This window comes from Bactrocera oleae, chromosome 4 (genome assembly GCF_042242935.1).
Source record: "Bactrocera oleae isolate idBacOlea1 chromosome 4, idBacOlea1, whole genome shotgun sequence".
NCBI lineage: Eukaryota > Metazoa > Arthropoda > Insecta > Diptera > Tephritidae > Bactrocera > Bactrocera oleae.
Window position 1 is genome coordinate 6,297,006 of NC_091538.1, and position 17,487 is coordinate 6,314,492.

Consider the following 17,487-nt stretch of genomic DNA (forward strand, 5'->3'; position numbering starts at 1 on the left):
TTGTCAATAGGCTTGACTATCAAAAATCGAAATTCATATATTTACATAAATCATATAACGCTACTAAAATTTTGATATTAGTATTGTCAAGAATTAAAAAAATATTAGAGTTATATAAATATACACATTTTATAAATGAATTTATTGAAATTATTTCGAATACAATATTCAATTTATTATTGTAAGTTTACATATTGGCATAATACCTATTGCTGTACACGTGCTCCTTGAAATAGTCAGTACCCTTTTCGTGATAATCCTCTTTAGTGCTCAAAGAATTTAGGAAATGGCTAGAATTTGCGAAATCTCTAGCACCTATCCAAGCGTCAAGTTCTGGGGACTGGGCAGCACATATTTTAAAAGATGTTTTAAATGGACGCATTTCAAGAAGCTCTTTCGAAAGACGCTCTGTCAAACCTTAAGACAAGTGTATTTTAATATGTTCGAAAACGCAAAATTACAAATTTAAATACATACCTGCAAATTGTGAACATCCGCCTGTGAGTAAAATGTTATTCACTAATCGTTGCTGTTCAGCAGCTGGAAATAGTTTTAGTACAAAATCAATCAGCTCGGCTACACCCATTTCAGAGCATCCTATTAAACTTGGTTGAAAGAGTACCTCAGGAGCTCGAATTGACTCCACACTGAAATGTAACTAATATAAAATAAAAATTTATATATAAATAATAAAATACTATATATATACATATATTTAAAAATTTAAATAAAGTATCGAGTTAATTTTGGGCAATTTGAATTACCCTGTCGTGTTTTTTTTTCAGAAGAAATTAAATAGTTACAACCATAATAAACAAAATATATAACAAGACGTAACAATTGCACGTTTAGGAAATATGGCAAAAGTTTTACAACTTGCTTTTAGCGGATTACGTAGAGCTAACAAAAATTTTATTACTTCTGCTTCTCGTCAATACGCAAAAGCCGCTTATGAAGCTGATGGCAAAACTAAAGTCTCAATATTAAATACTGAGCAAGAGTACGGCCTTATGATAACCGGATTTAGTCAATACGGATTTCGCCTTAACAATGATATGGTAATAGTTGGACCAATGGCAATATTTCCACGGTAACAGGGAACATTAACAAATGTAATGAATGGCATTAGATTAGATTAGTTTCGAGGTATGCACCGCGACCTATGGTCTATTGTGCCCTCCCCTAAGTCATATCGTATCATCTAGGCCCAGCATGTTGATAAATTCCAAAATTCTGCTGGGTGCTAGTGAGGCGATACGATCCCTGTGTGGAAACATGGATCCCAGGGCCTTGATTCTGCGTCTGCAGACTGCTGTGCAGTTCATCAGCAGATGTTCAGGGGTTTCCGGCTCTATGTCGCAGAACCGGCAGTTTGCAGAAGAGGCTATGCCCATGTTAAAGAGGTGCTTCTTGAGCCTGCAATGGCCGGTGTAGAACGCTGCCAGTAGCCGGAATTTGTTTCTGGGGAGATTAATTATGGCTTTAAACCGCTTGAGGTCGTAACCCCCCAATAGCAGTCTGGCATGGTGCATGCCCTGAAGTTGTTGCCAATGTATCTCCCTGCTTGCTCTTTCCTCCCTTCGGAGGAGCTCTTTGATGGTATGAGGACCAACCGCTATGTATGGTTCCGGCCCTACCATTTTTGTAGAGGCTGCAGAGCGGGCTAATTCGTCAGCTAGTTCGTTCCCAGCTATACCCCTATGGCCAGGCACCCAAATAAGGTGTACTCGGTTTTGCTTAGATAGGCTGTTCAGCCGTTCTATACACTCCATCACTAGGAGAGATCTGACCTCATAGGCTGAGATCGCTCTTAGTGCCGCCTGACTATCGCTGAGTATAGCGATACTCTTATTGCGATAGTTGCGTTGGAGGTTTATCCCTACACACCGACTTATAGCATAGACCTCAGCTTGGAAAATGCTTGGGAAACTTCCCATGGGAATGGAGAGTTTGGTGCTTGGCCCAGCGACCCCTGCACCAATCCCCTCCTCCGTTTTCGACCCGTCGGTGTACCACTTGATGGTGCTACCCCTTAGCAGCCGGTCCAGTGAAGAGTCATTCCACTCAGATTTGCTGCCAAGGGTTACTTGAAACTTTCTGCTGAAGTTTACTACTTTGGTAATGCTATCCCTTGGGAGAAGGGCTAGTGGTATTTCCTCACTTAGCTCTTTCAACTGTTGGGATGAGATTACCTTCCCTTTGCCAGCTCCCTCTGCTGTCATTTGGAGCAGAGTTCGTTTGGCAGTCTGTTTGATTACCAGGTGTAGCGGTGAAAGTTCTAGCATGACTTCCAGTGCTGCGGTCGGACACGTTCGCATTGCTCCCGACGCGCAGATGCAGGCAAGTCTTTGCAGCTTCGACAGTTTAAGTCCTACCGAAGTCTGCGATGCTCTCGAACCCCACGATACCGCTCCATACGTGATAATCGGTCTCACGATCATGGTGTACATCCACCTGATAGTCCTTGGGGAGCACCCCCAGGATTTCCCAGCAAGTCGGTTGCACACCATGAGTGCCTTAGTAGCTTTGGTTAAGGTCTGGTTCACATGCTGATTCCATCGTAGTGTGGAATCCAGTGTGAGGCCCAGGTACTTGACCGTGCTGGCCATCTCAACCACTCTGCCGTCCAGGGATATACTCCTGAGGCCCGGCAGTGATCTCCGTCTGGTGAAGGGAATGATTGTAGTTTTAGCGGGGTTGATGCTTAAGCCAACCCCACTACACCATCCCTTTGCCAGTCCCAATCCCCTCTGAACGATATCGCAGAGTGTGTCTTCAAATTTTCCTCTAGCTAAGATAACAATGTCATCCGCATATCCCTGACAGCGGATTCCATTGCTAGTCAGCCGCTCAAGGAGATCGTCCACAACTAGGCTCCAAAGTAGGGGGGATAGCACTCCACCCTGTGGGCAGCCTCTTGTTGTTCCCAGACGAATTTTAGTTTCTCCTACTGCGGTTTCCGCCACCCTAGTGCGCAGTACGGCTGTAATCCATCTGCGCACTGGTGCTGCCACGCTCCTTTTCTCTAGTGCTCTTGACACGCTCTCGTGAGACGTGTTGTCAAAGGCACCTTCTATGTCGAGGAAGGCGCATAACACCACCTCGCCCCTATCTAACGAATTCTGGATCTCTGAGGTTAGCTGGTACAGAGCAGTGTTTGTTGACCTGCCTGCTCTGTAAGCATGTTGCTTCTCATGAAGCGGTGATGCCTTCAGCACCTTCGATCGTACTTCGTGGTCTATGATCTTTTCCATACTTTTGAGTAGGAAGGAAGTAAGACTGATTGGCCTGAACGATTTCGCCAATGAGTAGTCTTTCCTCCCTACTTTGGGTATGAAGATCACCTTTGCGGTGCGCCATGGTTCTGGGATATACGCCAGCGCTAGGCTATCCCTCATCAGCCGAACAAGGTGGGGCAGTAGCACCTGCTCCCCCTGTTGCAGGAAAGCTGGAAGGATACCGTCCGCACCCGGTGACTTATATTTTTCAAAGGAGGCCAGCGCCCACTTGATGGAGTCTGCAGTGAAGAGCTGTTTTGCGACTGTCCAGTCCAAGCGTGACGGCCTACGTTCGACCATAGGTCGAATCTGGTCTTCTTGAATCGTCTCCGGGAAATGCGCTAGTAGAAGAGCCGTAGCTCTTTCTTCTGCGCTGGACGTGTAGGTCCCATCAGATCGTTTAATCGCTAGTGCTGTGTCCGTCTTTCCTCTAGCCAGAGCCTTATGCAGTCTAGCTGCCTCTGGGGTTGAGAAGACGCTCTCACAGAACTTCCTAAAGCTCTTCCGTTTCGCGGTCCTAATCTCCTTATTATAAGCAGTTAGGCTGCATCTGTAATCCTCCCAGTTTCCGGTGCGCTTAGCCTTATTGAATAGCTTGCGCACCGTTTTTCTTAGTACTGAGAGTTTACTAGACCACCAGGAGCATTTACCGCCCTTGGCGGTTGTCTTTAGGGGGCAGCTGCTATGATAAGCTTCTATAATGGATTGGTTTAGGGCAGACAGTCTGCTCTCCAATCCAGAAGCCGTTGCGCTTCTATCCAGCTGCTCCCTACTGCTAATTTTAGTTGCGAGTATTTCCCTGAAAGCGGCCCAGTCCGTGTTCCCAGGGATACGTTTGGGAGGGAGTTGCTTGACCCCCATCTCCAGCACGAATCTTATGATACGGTGATCCGACATGGAGGGTTCCGATGATACCCTCCATTGTGAGATCAGCCCTACCTCAGACTCGTTACTGAGCGTGATATCAAGCACCTCCCTTCTGACACTAGTTACAAAAGTGGGTTCGCACCCCACATTTGCTATACTTAAATTCTTACTGACTATAAACTCGATAAGAGACTCACCCCGTGTGTTGCAGTCCGTGCTGCCCCATTCGGTGTGGTGGGCATTCGCGTCGCAGCCCATAATGAGGGGCAGCTTATTCCTCCTGCAATACTCCACCAGGTTGCCGACTGCCTCTGGGGGTGCTGTCGGAGTCTCCCCCGGAAAATAGGCCGCTGCCACGACGAAGTCCGCTCCTTCGTCGTTCTTCGCTTGCACAGCGACCAGGTCCTGAGTTAGGAACTCTGAAATACAGAAGAAGTCAATACCGTTCCTAAGTACTATGCAGGTTCTGGGTCTCTCACTTGAGAGATCCCAGATTACCTTATTTGACTCCGTTTTGAGGCCCCTGACCTCTCCTTTATTGACCCACGGCTCCTGGATCAGCAGTATGCCCAGTCCATCCATCGTGAACCTGCTCGCGATAACCGCCGAGGCTGACGCCGCGTGATGCAGGTTCACCTGGGCAACTTCTAGACGCGGCCCCACTACAGGATCGGTTCCATGAGGAGTTGGTCCTCATGCTCACCGTCCTCCGCGATGTCTCCCGCCAGGTTTGTGAGCCCCTCCAGAAAGCTCCTGAGTGGAGGGTAGCGCCCCTCCTTGCTCGCCCGTCTTCTCGGAGGGGACCTTCGCCATTGTCTCAGCAGTTGCCGTCTGCTTCGACGTACTTGCGCAGGGTTGAGTCGCAACCTCATCCACCTGCATATCTTTTCCCGCATCGCCCTCGGTGATCGTTTTTGGCTTGTACGGCCTCAGGACCACCGAGCTGAACCTGTAGTTCAGGCGGAAGCTCACCCTCCTGACGAATTTGTATGATTCGTCATCAATGCAGAGGTTGAGCTTCCATCCTGAATCCTCCGCTATGCTCTTGGTCACCCGCCAGGCCGATGTATCGAGGCCATCGTTCTGATTGCGAATGAGACCTAAAGCAAACTCGTAAGGCTTTCCTGCGCATCTGGGGAGGAAGACCGTCATGCTGTGCATGGGCGGAATTTCGTCCCCCTTTTTCGCGCAGAGGATGGGGCCGTTCCAGCCTGTTAGCTTGGGAGCGATCTCCCTCAGTCAACAAGCCGACCTCTCATCCTTGCAGTCAACCTGCAGCATGCCTCCCTTGAAATATACCCCATGGAAGGAGGCCTTGTATCCAGATCCTCTGAATACCTCCTCCATGAGTAAGTCTTGGAGCGATGTGAGCTCCTCCGCACCCAGCGCCTCCGCCGGGTAGTTCAGCGGCAGCACAGCCATGCGAATGCCTTTGAGGGCGTCCGCATACCTGCGCTGTCCCTCCACTGGCCGGGGGAGGTTTGGGGCGGAGCGGTGGCCACTAGTCGCCTGTGCGTTGTTGCCCCTCTGCCGCTTGGTGTTGTTCGGCTCCTGTGGCGTCAGCTGTCCGCTTTTACGCTTAGCCGCTTGGGTGGTCGAGGGAGCTGCCCTTTCGCAACCTCGGCCTGCGGGCTGAGTTGCGTTTACTGGGCAGTGGCCTCGATTGTTGCCATTGCGCTTCCTAATGGCTGCGGTATTTCCACCCTTATGTTTTTCGGAAGCCGGGGAAGTGCTGTCACCTCTCACCCTGTTCCGCGCTAGGCTTTCTGCTACCTCCGGAGTTCTTCCCTCCTGGAGGTGCCTTAGGTACCACTTCAGGCTGGCACCGCTCATACCTTTCCTTCTGGGATCGTCTTGTCCTCCCGGACATCCCGTTGGTGGCAGGGGGGGAAGTCTGCCTCCCCTCTTCCTTTTCCGTTTTTGAGCCCCACCGGAGGTCGCCCGTTGCGACTCCTCTGCATCCGAGCAGTTGCTCCTGCTCGAGAGAGTCTCCGTGGGTTTCTCTTTTTCTTTTAGCGCAGCGGCCGCAGTCGAATTCGCCTGCTGAACGCCGCTGCACGAGGGCATGTCATCGTCGTCGTCTCTGGCATGCTCCTCGAACAGCGCTCGCTCCTCTGGCGAAAGGGCGTCCAGGAAGCTGAATTTGCGTTTAGCCCCTGATTCGCCCTTACCTGCACCGCTGCCCTTGTCGTTATCAATGTCCATCGTCGTTTGCTGTTGTTGTTGCCGGGATCCTTTTGTTGTTGTTGTTGTGGTTTTGTTGTTGTCTTTGTTGTTCATCTTGTTCGTACGACCCTTGGCACGACGAGGCGCGCCGTCGGGTCAGCTATTGGAAAGGGGAACAAATAGTCCGCCGCGCCAGAGCCCCTTGACGCGGTAAGGCCACCGTTACTTCCCAATGCGGCCCGGTGTTGGGAAGGCTCCGTTAGAATACAGCCGAATTTTCCTCCTGGCTGCAAATTATCCAATGGGCACGGGAGTCGCATAACACCCTGGATTAGGAGGTGGCAGCTCTTGGTTGTCGCACGCATACGGCTTCTGACAACCAGTGTGAGGGTGCAAGCACCGCTCGCACCAGTTGGGAGATGCCGAGAATGCCTGCGACTTAAGCCCCTGCACCACGGCAAGGTGCCTGCCATTCGCAGAGGAGAGATTAATGAATGGCATAGATATTTATAAATTCTACAAATTTTCAGCTCTGTTCTTTCTTGGAATGTTAGCTCCTTTGAGGATATTAATGAAGACAGCTTGAGCTTTTTTTGCACTCTTGAACCTAAAATTGACATCCTTATTGTTGGTATTGGAGACCAGCCCGTTACGCAAAGTCTTTCCAAAGTTATCATTGAATTCATGAAAAAATACAAAATTAATGTTGAAATACTACGTACGGAACAGGTAAATTATGGCTTTTGAAAACATCTAATTTATGCTTTTTTTATATGTTTTCCATATACAGGCATGCGCAACATTTAACTTTTTGAATGCAGAAAGTCGTATGGTGGCATCAGCACTTATACCGCCAATACATATTAGCTATAACGAAAATGATATTTTGCAAAGTAAATTGCGTAGAAAAGAGATTTATAGCGAAACCGACTGAGATGGTAACATAAACATATGGTATTAATCTAGACTAGAAAGAATTGTTTGTTAAAGCTTGGAAGCATATAAGCTAAATCTTGTTACATAAGTGTACGCTATAATAAGAGTTAGTACGGCCACAACTATTTTTTTGTGTTAAACAAACAATTTGTTCAAGTATAAAAAATATTATTCAAATATAAAACTATTGCCAAATTAAAATTAACTTACTTGATAATTTTCAGCAACATCACAACTTTGTGTACTACTTTGCTTAAAAGAAGGATCATGCTGGCGAAGAATGTTTTCACATTCTAAGAGCTTCTCATTATCACTGTCACTGTCACTTTCATTATCCTTGTTTATAGATTTATAAACGTCCCAGTCATTATCGTTAACGCCAAAATTATCGATACCTTTATCGTTGTGAGCTAGCAAAGAAATAATTCGCATACGCTCTTGTGCTGCTGCAGTGTGTCGTTTCGCTGCTTCTTGCCTCTTCGATTTACGTGTTTCTTTTCGTTGTAAAATCTCATCGCGTTTATAATTAATATCCGAAAGCCACTTTTCCATAGAAACGTCTGATGGTGGTTTCTTAGTGCCAGATGTTTTTTCTTTTGGAGTTCGATTTGCTACTGAAGCGTCTTGTGTTGATGATTCCATTTGCTGGAGCCGACTACGCAGAGATGTTATAGATTTCTATAAATATAGAAGTTATGAAATTATTCTGGTTAATATTATTTTCACTCACTTCTAATGTAGCTAAGTTATCTATATTATTTTGTTTTAGGGCGGCTTCAAATTCTTCCACTTCTCCCAGCTCATAAAGTTCTCTAATACTAGTCATAAATCGTAGTTGGTTCTCCATGTCCAATTGCTTGTTTTTAGCTCGGCGTGCATTTATTTCAATGAGCCGACGAGTTAACTCTTTTCGTTTTTCAATCTTTTGATCAAGATTTTGTGGTGTATTCTGTGTACTAGGCAATACGAAAGCCAACTGAATTTTCTTAACATTTTCTGTATAATATTCTAGATCGGACCAACGTCTTAGCTCTTCCAAATAGTCCAAAGCTATACTACTGTGACAATGTAATAATTGCTCTATTTTACTTATCGTTATAGAATTTATATGCATGGGATATTTCATTTGCATTAGTCGATACAGATAATGAGTGATATGATATCCGCCTAAATTTAAACGACGTACGTTTTCTATATGAATAGCTAATATCTGTTCTCTCTCAACGCAAATTATTTTGCAATGAGTTTGTCTTTCAGCACAATTTTCGATTATGTACATTGGCAATCCCGTTGATTTCTCAAAGATGTAGTCACCGTTTACTATCAATACTCTGCTACGATAAATGGCCTCAAGCAAACCAATTTTGTATGATTGCAAAGGACAATTGTCTTGAAAACATAGTTGTCCACGAACATTTTTACGAGCCATTGATTGCTTTAGGCCTAAGGAGAATCTGTGCGGAGGTATAGAAGGCCTTACGCAATTGGGGCTGAAGAACTCTGGCGACATTTGCATCTCGAGTTGACTGCCAATAAAATCACTTTCACGTTGCAATAGAAAAAGCTCCTTTTCAGAATGTGATGAAAGTCGCAACTCTGGTATATACTTCACGAAATGCAAGCAATTCTTTTTGAAAATTTTTATAAATTCTATTCCATTATTCACAAATGGACGACTGTTGTATCCAAGTTTATAAGCGTATTCAATGAAAGTTGTTCTTTCTGTAGAACGAAAAGATCCACTAAATTTTTGGCAACAACGATTACCATCTTTAAAATGCATTAACTGCTCTAAAATATATTGATTTACAATATTTTTAATCATAATGTAAAATATGCTCACTATATTAAAAATTCAAATTCCAAACGGAAAATAAATTCAAGAATTTAATACAGTCAAGCTGTTGGTATTACCAGATTTCATCAAAATACCTAAACTGAGGCGAATTCATGCAAGACAACATGAAGCAGCTGATTTATGTTTGTCAATAGGCTTGACTATCAAAAATCGAAATTCATATATTTACATAAATCATATAACGCTACTAAAATTTTGATATTAGTATTGTCAAGAATTAAAAAAATATTAGAGTTATATAAATATACACATTTTATAAATGAATTTATTGAAATTATTTCGAATACAATATTCAATTTATTATTGTAAGTTTACATATTGGCATAATACCTATTGCTGTACACGTGCTCCTTGAAATAGTCAGTACCCTTTTCGTGATAATCCTCTTTAGTGCTCAAAGAATTTAGGAAATGGCTAGAATTTGCGAAATCTCTAGCACCTAGCCAAGCGTCAAGTTCTGGGGACTGGGCAGCACATATTTTAAAAGATGTTTTAAATGGACGCATTTCAAGAAGCTCTTTCGAAAGACGCTCTGTCAAACCTTAAGACAAGTGTATTTTAATATGTTCGAAAACGCAAAATTACAAATTTAAATACATACCTGCAAATTGTGAACATCCGCCTGTGAGTAAAATGTTATTCACTAATCGTTGCTGTTCAGCAGCTGGAAATAGTTTTAGTACAAAATCAATCAGCTCGGCTACACCCATTTCAGAGCATCCTATTAAACTTGGTTGAAAGAGTACCTCAGGAGCTCGAATTGACTCCACACTGAAATGTAACTAATATAAAATAAAAATTTATATATAAATAATAAAATACTATATATATACATATATTTAAAAATTTAAATAAAGTATCGAGTTAATTTTGGGCAATTTGAATTACCCTGTCGTGTTTTTTTTTCAGAAGAAATTAAATAGTTACAACCATAATAAACAAAATATATAACAAGACGTAACAATTGCACGTTTAGGAAATATGGCAAAAGTTTTACAACTTGCTTTTAGCGGATTACGTAGAGCTAACAAAAATTTTATTACTTCTGCTTCTCGTCAATACGCAAAAGCCGCTTATGAAGCTGATGGCAAAACTAAAGTCTCAATATTAAATACTGAGCAAGAGTACGGCCTTATGATAACCGGATTTAGTCAATACGGATTTCGCCTTAACAATGATATGGTAATAGTTGGACCAATGGCAATATTTCCACGGTAACAGGGAACATTAACAAATGTAATGAATGGCATAGATATTTATAAATTCTACAAATTTTCAGCTCTGTTCTTTCTTGGAATGTTAGCTCCTTTGAGGATATTAATGAAGACAGCTTGAGCTTTTTTTGCACTCTTGAACCTAAAATTGACATCCTTATTGTTGGTATTGGAGACCAGCCCGTTACGCAAAGTCTTTCCAAAGTTATCATTGAATTCATGAAAAAATACAAAATTAATGTTGAAATACTACGTACGGAACAGGTAAATTATGGCTTTTGAAAACATCTAATTTATGCTTTTTTTATATGTTTTCCATATACAGGCATGCGCAACATTTAACTTTTTGAATGCAGAAAGTCGTATGGTGGCATCAGCACTTATACCGCCAATACATATTAGCTATAACGAAAATGATATTTTGCAAAGTAAATTGCGTAGAAAAGAGATTTATAGCGAAACCGACTGAGATGGTAACATAAACATATGGTATTAATCTAGACTAGAAAGAATTGTTTGTTAAAGCTTGGAAGCATATAAGCTAAATCTTGTTACATAAGTGTACGCTATAATAAGAGTTAGTACGGCCACAACTATTTTTTTGTGTTAAACAAACAATTTGTTCAAGTATAAAAAATATTATTCAAATATAAAACTATTGCCAAATTAAAATTAACTTACTTGATAATTTTCAGCAACATCACAACTTTGTGTACTACTTTGCTTAAAAGAAGGATCATGCTGGCGAAGAATGTTTTCACATTCTAAGAGCTTCTCATTATCACTGTCACTGTCACTTTCATTATCCTTGTTTATAGATTTATAAACGTCCCAGTCATTATCGTTAACGCCAAAATTATCGATACCTTTATCGTTGTGAGCTAGCAAAGAAATAATTCGCATACGCTCTTGTGCTGCTGCAGTGTGTCGTTTCGCTGCTTCTTGCCTCTTCGATTTACGTGTTTCTTTTCGTTGTAAAATCTCATCGCGTTTATAATTAATATCCGAAAGCCACTTTTCCATAGAAACGTCTGATGGTGGTTTCTTAGTGCCAGATGTTTTTTCTTTTGGAGTTCGATTTGCTACTGAAGCGTCTTGTGTTGATGATTCCATTTGCTGGAGCCGACTACGCAGAGATGTTATAGATTTCTATAAATATAGAAGTTATGAAATTATTCTGGTTAATATTATTTTCACTCACTTCTAATGTAGCTAAGTTATCTATATTATTTTGTTTTAGGGCGGCTTCAAATTCTTCCACTTCTCCCAGCTCATAAAGTTCTCTAATACTAGTCATAAATCGTAGTTGGTTCTCCATGTTCAATTGCTTGTTTTTAGCTCGGCGTGCATTTATTTCAATGAGCCGACGAGTTAACTCTTTTCGTTTTTCAATCTTTTGATCAAGATTTTGTGGTGTATTCTGTGTACTAGGCAATACGAAAGCCAACTGAATTTTCTTAACATTTTCTGTATAATATTCTAGATCGGACCAACGTCTTAGCTCTTCCAAATAGTCCAAAGCTATACTACTGTGACAATGTAATAATTGCTCTATTTTACTTATCGTTATAGAATTTATATGCATGGGATATTTCATTTGCATTAGTCGATACAGATAATGAGTGATATGATATCCGCCTAAATTTAAACGACGTACGTTTTCTATTTGAATCTTCCCGTCAAGAACGGGTATTACATGCGTTGTGTGATAACCAAAGGATAATATCAATGAATCAGCACATGAATCATTACGCATCATGCTGAAAATTGAATCGATTCCATAACAAACCGACGGAACACCATAGCACTCAAAAACCAACTCATTCATTTCTGAAAAACAAAATTTACTTGCAAACCTTGAGTGTTATTTTAATGATTTCTAACATACGTTGCCGAAAGTAGGTAGGATTACCCAGAGCTTCTGTTAGTAGTACTGGATGTGAGAATTTCTCTTCGTTGTTCACACTTAAATGTGTGAATATATAATCAAATATTTGCTCCTGATTATGAAAATGTGTAACCACATTCCGATCGAACTAAATTAAATTGAAAGCTGAATTTAATTTACTACATTTTTTTTTGTTTTTTTAACAATTTGTATATGACAGATGCTCATACCTGCGTTTTGAGGTTTAACCGAACAGACTCAATATTTAATATGGCATTTCCGATTTGTGTATGTTTGTTTGCTTGCGGATCTGCCACTTCTTTCCTTCTATCTCTTCTTGGTTTTAAAATGAAGTTTCGAAACTCCAGTAAGGGTTGTGAACTGTTGCTCCAACCAGCCCGGCACTTAAATGAACCTGAAAGTGTGTATCAATTAAAACTTTAAAACTCAAGCATTACGTTATTAATTATGATCTTGCCATTATCTATAATGAGTGCATGTTTATTGTCTACATTATAAGTGTGAACTATGTCCACGTTTTGTGGATTTTCAGTCAGATTTATAATGTTCATCGCTTATAAAACAACTAAACAAAATTCAAACTATTTAAAATAACATACTTGCACAATTTCAAACCCAACGAAGAGCACAAGGTGATTTGAATATAAAATATTTTTTAGAGCAAAACTGTCAAATTTAAAAGGGTATAATTTTTGCGGTAAGACATTTGTATATGACCGTTGCTCGTTAATTTATCTATGTTGTCCATTGTAGTGATCACCTACAAAATGTCAATTGTATATATATATTCATGAGTTGAATTACTCATTATATTTTGCCAAAAATACTTTTCACATAATAATAATACTATTTCTACCACGATTTTATTCCTATTTAGATAAATCATACTAGATAGAAATATATTTTTCCTCAGACAAAATTTATTATTATTTCATTTTTTCACGCATAAGAAGTCAGTTAGAAATAGTAAACAGTATTTATCAGAACATTTCAACTAAAAAAGTTTGTATATATGTATGTATTTTGCATCTATTATTCAACAATCTAAGAAATTTGCTGCCATCAACAACTCCAACGCTATCTCAGGGGCTATCGGAAACTCGGGAATTTCAGTAGAACTGTTGGTGTATCGCACTTTATATGTAAAGTACATGCAAACCTTTTGGAGGACGTGAGATCTGTAAAATTTAATTAAAACATTATTTTTTATAAAATAAAATGAAAACACTTTATAAAACGAAATACCGGCATATGTGTGAAAGATTTCAGTCACATTATTACACATTTTGCCGGTTAAAAAAAATATACTTAAAAGATGCTGTCGGCAAATTTTTCAAGTCTAGAAATTTAATCATGCAAAATTTATTGATTAACTAATTAACTTGTGCTATTTTTTGAAAACAGCAAGTGTACTCTTAATTTGTTCAGTTAGAAAAAATGTAACATATATTACACATAAGTTTAATATACATAATGACTTTGGCACGTATTATAAAACAATTATGACTGGAAACACACGTATCTTTAAAAGTTCAGTAGCTGGATACATTATCGTATAATCTGTGTACTATTTAAGTTGCCAAACAGGTATTAAGGTTAGTATAAAAATAATTGCATATTAAACTGGTAGCATATATTATCGTTTTACTTACGGAATTTCTCTAAAATGCACTTCATTTGCTTCATTTTCTGCAAACTGTCCAGGACCCGAAAGCATAGCCTTTATGGTTCCAGAGGTCAGAGCATGCTCTCGTTTTACAATAAATTCCTGGCCATCTGACGATATTAATTTAACGTACATAGCATCAGGTCCTTCACATCCTCCATAGATTTTGTCACTTCGTGGTTCCTCCATTTTTAGTTATTGTTAATGTTGTTAATGTACGTGTTTGTTAGACTGAAGTTTATAACTATTGCCTTGAGATCGAATCCACTAATAATATTTTTTCGAAAAGAAGTCGTATATAAATAACAATAGTGCTTTGTGATTAAGTATTAGTGGAACTTTAACAGGGTGTACACAATGCTATTGTTTCGCATATTCGGGTACAAAACAAAAACTAAAGCAAGGAATTTACGTTATAAATGATAGAACAAAATGTAACGTTTTTGTATATTTTATTATATTTATAAATTTTTAATTATATATGATTAAAATTTTTAAGTTCACTTCAATAATGTGAAATATGGACAAGATCTGTTGAGTATTGTAAGAAATTTTGAACATAATAAAGTTCTGTGTGTTTTTTTTTACACGTTCCTCTTTAGATTAATTTTTAGTTATTTCAGTTGTTCTTTAGTAAATTCTGTGTCGGTTTTGCGGAGAATATATTTTTTATTAACAAATTTTGTAGTTCTTTATAATCGCAATATTTTTTTTTATTAAAAATGCAGTCGCTTTTGCTCACATCATTACGACATGGAAAATGTGTTTCCAATTCCTTTACATTAGGTTTGACAGCCTCATCGTCGAAGATTTGTAAGTGTTACCTTTGGGGGACTAGGTCATTGTTTTGGGTTGTATGAATATGGATGCATGACGTTTACCTAAGTATAGCGGTACAAAGTTCATCTCCGGCAACCATTCTCAAGATCAACATATACACATAAATAATGTAATCAGTAAATTAATATTAATTAGACTGTGTATAAAATTGGTATCGCTGCGTACATACATCAATTACGTATAAATTATTAAATTGAATATAACCATAAAGACTCATTGATATAATATGTACCATACTTATATACTTTGAAAATTGCAGTTAATAATTTTTGTTATTATTAATGAATTTGTTAATTTCAGCATGTTATCGCAACTTGTCGACATCAAATACATTGTATAATGAAAATGCCAAATCCTTTAAAAAGGGATTTGAACAAAACATAGTTTTGGTCGATGGCGTTCGTACTCCTTTCTTACAATCTTTTACCGACTACTCTAAATTGATGCCACACGAGTTAGCTCGTTATTCTTTGATGTAAGTATTTTTATACCCTCACCAAATCTTAAGCGCAAATAAAACTACGATAATATTTTAACATTACAGCAATTTGCTAGATAAAACAAATATTAATAAGGAAATTATTGATTACATCGTTTATGGCACAGTAATACAAGAAGTTAAAACTTCAAATGTTGCTCGTGAGGCAGCCTTGTGTGCTGGTTTCAGCGACAAAACGCCTGCGCATACAGTTACAATGGCGTGCATTAGCTCAAATGTGGTAAGTATTATATTTGAAACATTTCGGTGTGTTTCATTACGTTAACATTTCTATTCTTACAGGCTATTACTACAGGTATTGGTCTACTAGCGACAAATACTTATGATGTGATTGTTGCTGGTGGTGTCGAATTTATGTCCGATGTACCCATTCGGCATTCGCGTAAAATGCGTAGCCTTTTATTAAGAGCTAATAAGGCAAAGACACCATTACAAAAATTGAGTTTACTTGCAACTTTGCGGCCGAATTTCTTCGTTCCAGAGGTGATTACTACTATACTATCTTAGTTGGCCTCATACTATTTATATTCATTTTGACCTGTTTACAGCTACCTGCCGTTGCTGAGTTTTCTTCAGGTGAAACTATGGGACATTCTGCCGATCGTTTGGCTGCAGCTTTTAAGGTGTCGCGCAAGGAGCAAGACGACTACGCGTTGCGTTCACACACCTTAGCTAAAGAAGCTCAGGATAAAGGTTACTTCACTGACGTGGTTCCAGTTAAAGGTTCGATTAATTTTTTAATTAAATACTGAAGTTCGAAGATTACTGAAATGTGTTCGTTTCCAGTGCCTGGCAGCACAAACTTTGTAGAAAGAGATAACGGTATACGAGTTTCCACACCAGAAAAATTAGCTAAACTTAATCCTGCATTTATTAAGCCATATGGCACCATTACAGCAGCAAACGCTTCGTTCTTGGTAAATATATGTTTTAACATTATTTAAGTTTTTTTTTTTAATAATTATATATTTTAAGACGGATGGTGCATCTGCTTGTGTACTTATGAAAGAAGAGACTGCAAAGAAACTTGGCCTAAAACCCAAAGCGTATTTACGTGACTTCCTATATGTCTCACAAGATCCACGTGATCAATTACTTTTAAGTCCCGCTTATGCTATACCAAAACTTTTAAAAAAGACTGGTCTCACGCTTAAAGATATCGACACTTGGGAAATTCACGAGGCATTTGCTGGACAAATTTTGGCGAATCTAAAAGCTTTGGACTCCGATTGGTTCTGCAAGAACTATATTGGACTTAGTGAGAAATTTGGTACACCCGATTTGAGCAAATGGAACAGCTGGGGTGGTTCATTGTCAATTGGTCATCCATTTGCCGCAACCGGTGTCCGACTTTGCATGCACACGGCAAATCGTTTGGTACGTGAAGACGGGCAACTCGGTGTAATTGCGGCTTGTGCTGCGGGTGGTCAAGGTGTTGCAATGCTGCTGGAGAGATATCCTGGTGCTACTGCAGATTAAATACGCATTTATTACAATTTGCACCCATATTCTTCCATTTACGTTTAGACAGTGTGGCCTTCAGTAAGACATCTTAGTCATTTAATATTTAGGCAGTAAAGTGTTCAATATAAAGCGATATTAATTCAAATTTAGCAAAAAAAAAATTGTATCACATTCTTTTTTCTTATTATTTTTATGATAAAAGCGAATCTGTATATTATTGCATGTGTAGCCCTTTCATAGTTTTATTTAATAAAGTGTATAAAGAAAACATTTCACATGCACCTGTCCTTATTTTTTTATGAAAGAATTGTTCCCAATGGCATAAATAAAACAACAGGTTATGAATTTATTTTTTATTTAATTTACTTATTATACATTTGGAATCAGCTCAAACTCTTGCAATTATTATGTATGTATGTATTTTTCTTTACATACTAATTGTTGTGCCTTACAATTTCAAACTGTCTTTCACTTGACGGTAGAATATCGGAAACGATTGAGAGATAAAAATAACTATTTTATATAATTATTTAAAAAACAAAATCGCATTTAAAAGTAACAAGTTTACATCGAAAACCAAACAAAAATCGCCGAAAATATTTAATAACAAATAAAGTATCTTGAATTTTACCAAAACAGGTTATTATTATATAATAGAGATTCAATAATCTTTAGGGACGGAAACTATTTTGAATTAAACAAATATAAATACAAAATGTTTACCTTTTCAAAAGAACTGTTGTACGATTAAAGGCGCACATCGCGATCATAATTATTAATTAAGAAATAA

The 17,487-nt window shown here is 39.2% G+C and overlaps 6 protein-coding genes across 6 annotated transcripts; 3 read left to right on the forward strand and 3 right to left on the reverse strand.

Moving 5' to 3' along the window:
* Window positions 1-110: 110 nt before the first annotated feature.
* LOC138856970 (actin-related protein 5-like) lies at window positions 111-8,442 on the reverse strand. Its single transcript, XM_070108126.1, has 4 exons — window positions 7,978-8,442; window positions 7,458-7,925; window positions 478-658; window positions 111-417 (listed from the first exon to the last, which is right to left on the reverse strand). The coding sequence occupies exons 1-4, from the start codon at window positions 8,377-8,379 to the stop codon at window positions 188-190; spliced, it is 1,281 nt and encodes a 426-aa protein (XP_069964227.1). The 5' UTR covers window positions 8,380-8,442; the 3' UTR covers window positions 111-187.
* LOC138856971 (NADH dehydrogenase [ubiquinone] 1 alpha subcomplex assembly factor 3-like) lies at window positions 797-7,448 on the forward strand. The gene is made up of 3 exons (XM_070108127.1): window positions 797-1,090; window positions 6,842-7,040; window positions 7,102-7,448. Exons 1-3 carry the CDS (start codon window positions 858-860, stop codon window positions 7,243-7,245), a joined length of 576 nt encoding a protein of 191 aa, XP_069964228.1. The 5' UTR covers window positions 797-857; the 3' UTR covers window positions 7,246-7,448.
* An 897-nt stretch (window positions 8,443-9,339) lies between the features above and the next one.
* Window positions 9,340-12,821, reverse strand: Arp5 (Actin-related protein 5). The gene is made up of 7 exons (XM_014246678.3): window positions 12,686-12,821; window positions 12,438-12,622; window positions 12,208-12,355; window positions 11,521-12,149; window positions 11,001-11,468; window positions 9,707-9,887; window positions 9,340-9,646 (listed from the first exon to the last, which is right to left on the reverse strand). Exons 1-7 carry the CDS (start codon window positions 12,777-12,779, stop codon window positions 9,417-9,419), a joined length of 1,935 nt encoding a protein of 644 aa, XP_014102153.2. The 5' UTR covers window positions 12,780-12,821; the 3' UTR covers window positions 9,340-9,416.
* LOC106626829 (NADH dehydrogenase [ubiquinone] 1 alpha subcomplex assembly factor 3) lies at window positions 10,028-10,991 on the forward strand. Its single transcript, XM_014246681.3, has 3 exons — window positions 10,028-10,319; window positions 10,385-10,583; window positions 10,645-10,991. The coding sequence occupies exons 1-3, from the start codon at window positions 10,087-10,089 to the stop codon at window positions 10,786-10,788; spliced, it is 576 nt and encodes a 191-aa protein (XP_014102156.1). The 5' UTR covers window positions 10,028-10,086; the 3' UTR covers window positions 10,789-10,991.
* Window positions 12,822-13,126: 305 nt separating the features above from the next.
* EloC (elongin C) lies at window positions 13,127-14,205 on the reverse strand. Its single transcript, XM_014246682.3, has 2 exons — window positions 13,881-14,205; window positions 13,127-13,406 (listed from the first exon to the last, which is right to left on the reverse strand). The coding sequence occupies exons 1-2, from the start codon at window positions 14,081-14,083 to the stop codon at window positions 13,265-13,267; spliced, it is 345 nt and encodes a 114-aa protein (XP_014102157.1). The 5' UTR covers window positions 14,084-14,205; the 3' UTR covers window positions 13,127-13,264.
* Window positions 14,206-14,514: 309 nt separating this feature from the next.
* On the forward strand, window positions 14,515-16,972 carry Mtpbeta (mitochondrial trifunctional protein beta subunit). Its single transcript, XM_014246679.3, has 7 exons — window positions 14,515-14,707; window positions 15,035-15,209; window positions 15,279-15,453; window positions 15,516-15,716; window positions 15,782-15,956; window positions 16,020-16,150; window positions 16,209-16,972. The coding sequence occupies exons 1-7, from the start codon at window positions 14,617-14,619 to the stop codon at window positions 16,710-16,712; spliced, it is 1,452 nt and encodes a 483-aa protein (XP_014102154.1). The 5' UTR covers window positions 14,515-14,616; the 3' UTR covers window positions 16,713-16,972.
* The last annotated feature ends 515 nt before the right edge of the window (window positions 16,973-17,487 follow it).

Bases quoted from the DNA above. Each gene is read 5' to 3' on its own strand.
- EloC (XM_014246682.3), bottom strand. From the start codon at position 14,083: ATGGAGGAACCACGAAGTGACAAAATCTATGGAGGATGTGAAGGACCT. The intron at 13,407-13,880 runs GTAAGTAAAACG...TAAATTTTACAG, and splicing joins GTGCATTTTAGAGAAATTCC to ATCTCACGTCCTCCAAAAGG.
- LOC138856970 (XM_070108126.1), bottom strand. From the start codon at position 8,379: ATGCAAATGAAATATCCCATGCATATAAATTCTATAACGATAAGTAAA. The intron at 659-7,457 runs GTAAGTTAATTT...ATTTTATATTAG, and splicing joins ATGTTGCTGAAAATTATCAA to TTACATTTCAGTGTGGAGTC. The intron at 418-477 runs GTATGTATTTAA...ACTTGTCTTAAG, and splicing joins CGGATGTTCACAATTTGCAG to GTTTGACAGAGCGTCTTTCG.
- LOC106626829 (XM_014246681.3), top strand. From the start codon at position 10,087: ATGGCAAAAGTTTTACAACTTGCTTTTAGCGGATTACGTAGAGCTAAC. The intron at 10,320-10,384 runs GTAACAGGGAAC...ACAAATTTTCAG, and splicing joins CCAATGGCAATATTTCCACG to CTCTGTTCTTTCTTGGAATG. The intron at 10,584-10,644 runs GTAAATTATGGC...TTCCATATACAG, and splicing joins AAATACTACGTACGGAACAG to GCATGCGCAACATTTAACTT.
- Mtpbeta (XM_014246679.3), top strand. From the start codon at position 14,617: ATGCAGTCGCTTTTGCTCACATCATTACGACATGGAAAATGTGTTTCC. The intron at 15,957-16,019 runs GTTCGATTAATT...GTTCGTTTCCAG, and splicing joins TGACGTGGTTCCAGTTAAAG to TGCCTGGCAGCACAAACTTT. The intron at 16,151-16,208 runs GTAAATATATGT...ATATATTTTAAG, and splicing joins CAGCAAACGCTTCGTTCTTG to ACGGATGGTGCATCTGCTTG.
- Arp5 (XM_014246678.3), bottom strand. From the start codon at position 12,779: ATGAACATTATAAATCTGACTGAAAATCCACAAAACGTGGACATAGTT. The intron at 12,356-12,437 runs GTATGAGCATCT...AATTTAATTTAG, and splicing joins GGTTAAACCTCAAAACGCAG to TTCGATCGGAATGTGGTTAC. The intron at 9,888-11,000 runs GTAAGTTAATTT...ATTTTATATTAG, and splicing joins ATGTTGCTGAAAATTATCAA to TTACATTTCAGTGTGGAGTC.
- LOC138856971 (XM_070108127.1), top strand. From the start codon at position 858: ATGGCAAAAGTTTTACAACTTGCTTTTAGCGGATTACGTAGAGCTAAC. The intron at 1,091-6,841 runs GTAACAGGGAAC...ACAAATTTTCAG, and splicing joins CCAATGGCAATATTTCCACG to CTCTGTTCTTTCTTGGAATG. The intron at 7,041-7,101 runs GTAAATTATGGC...TTCCATATACAG, and splicing joins AAATACTACGTACGGAACAG to GCATGCGCAACATTTAACTT.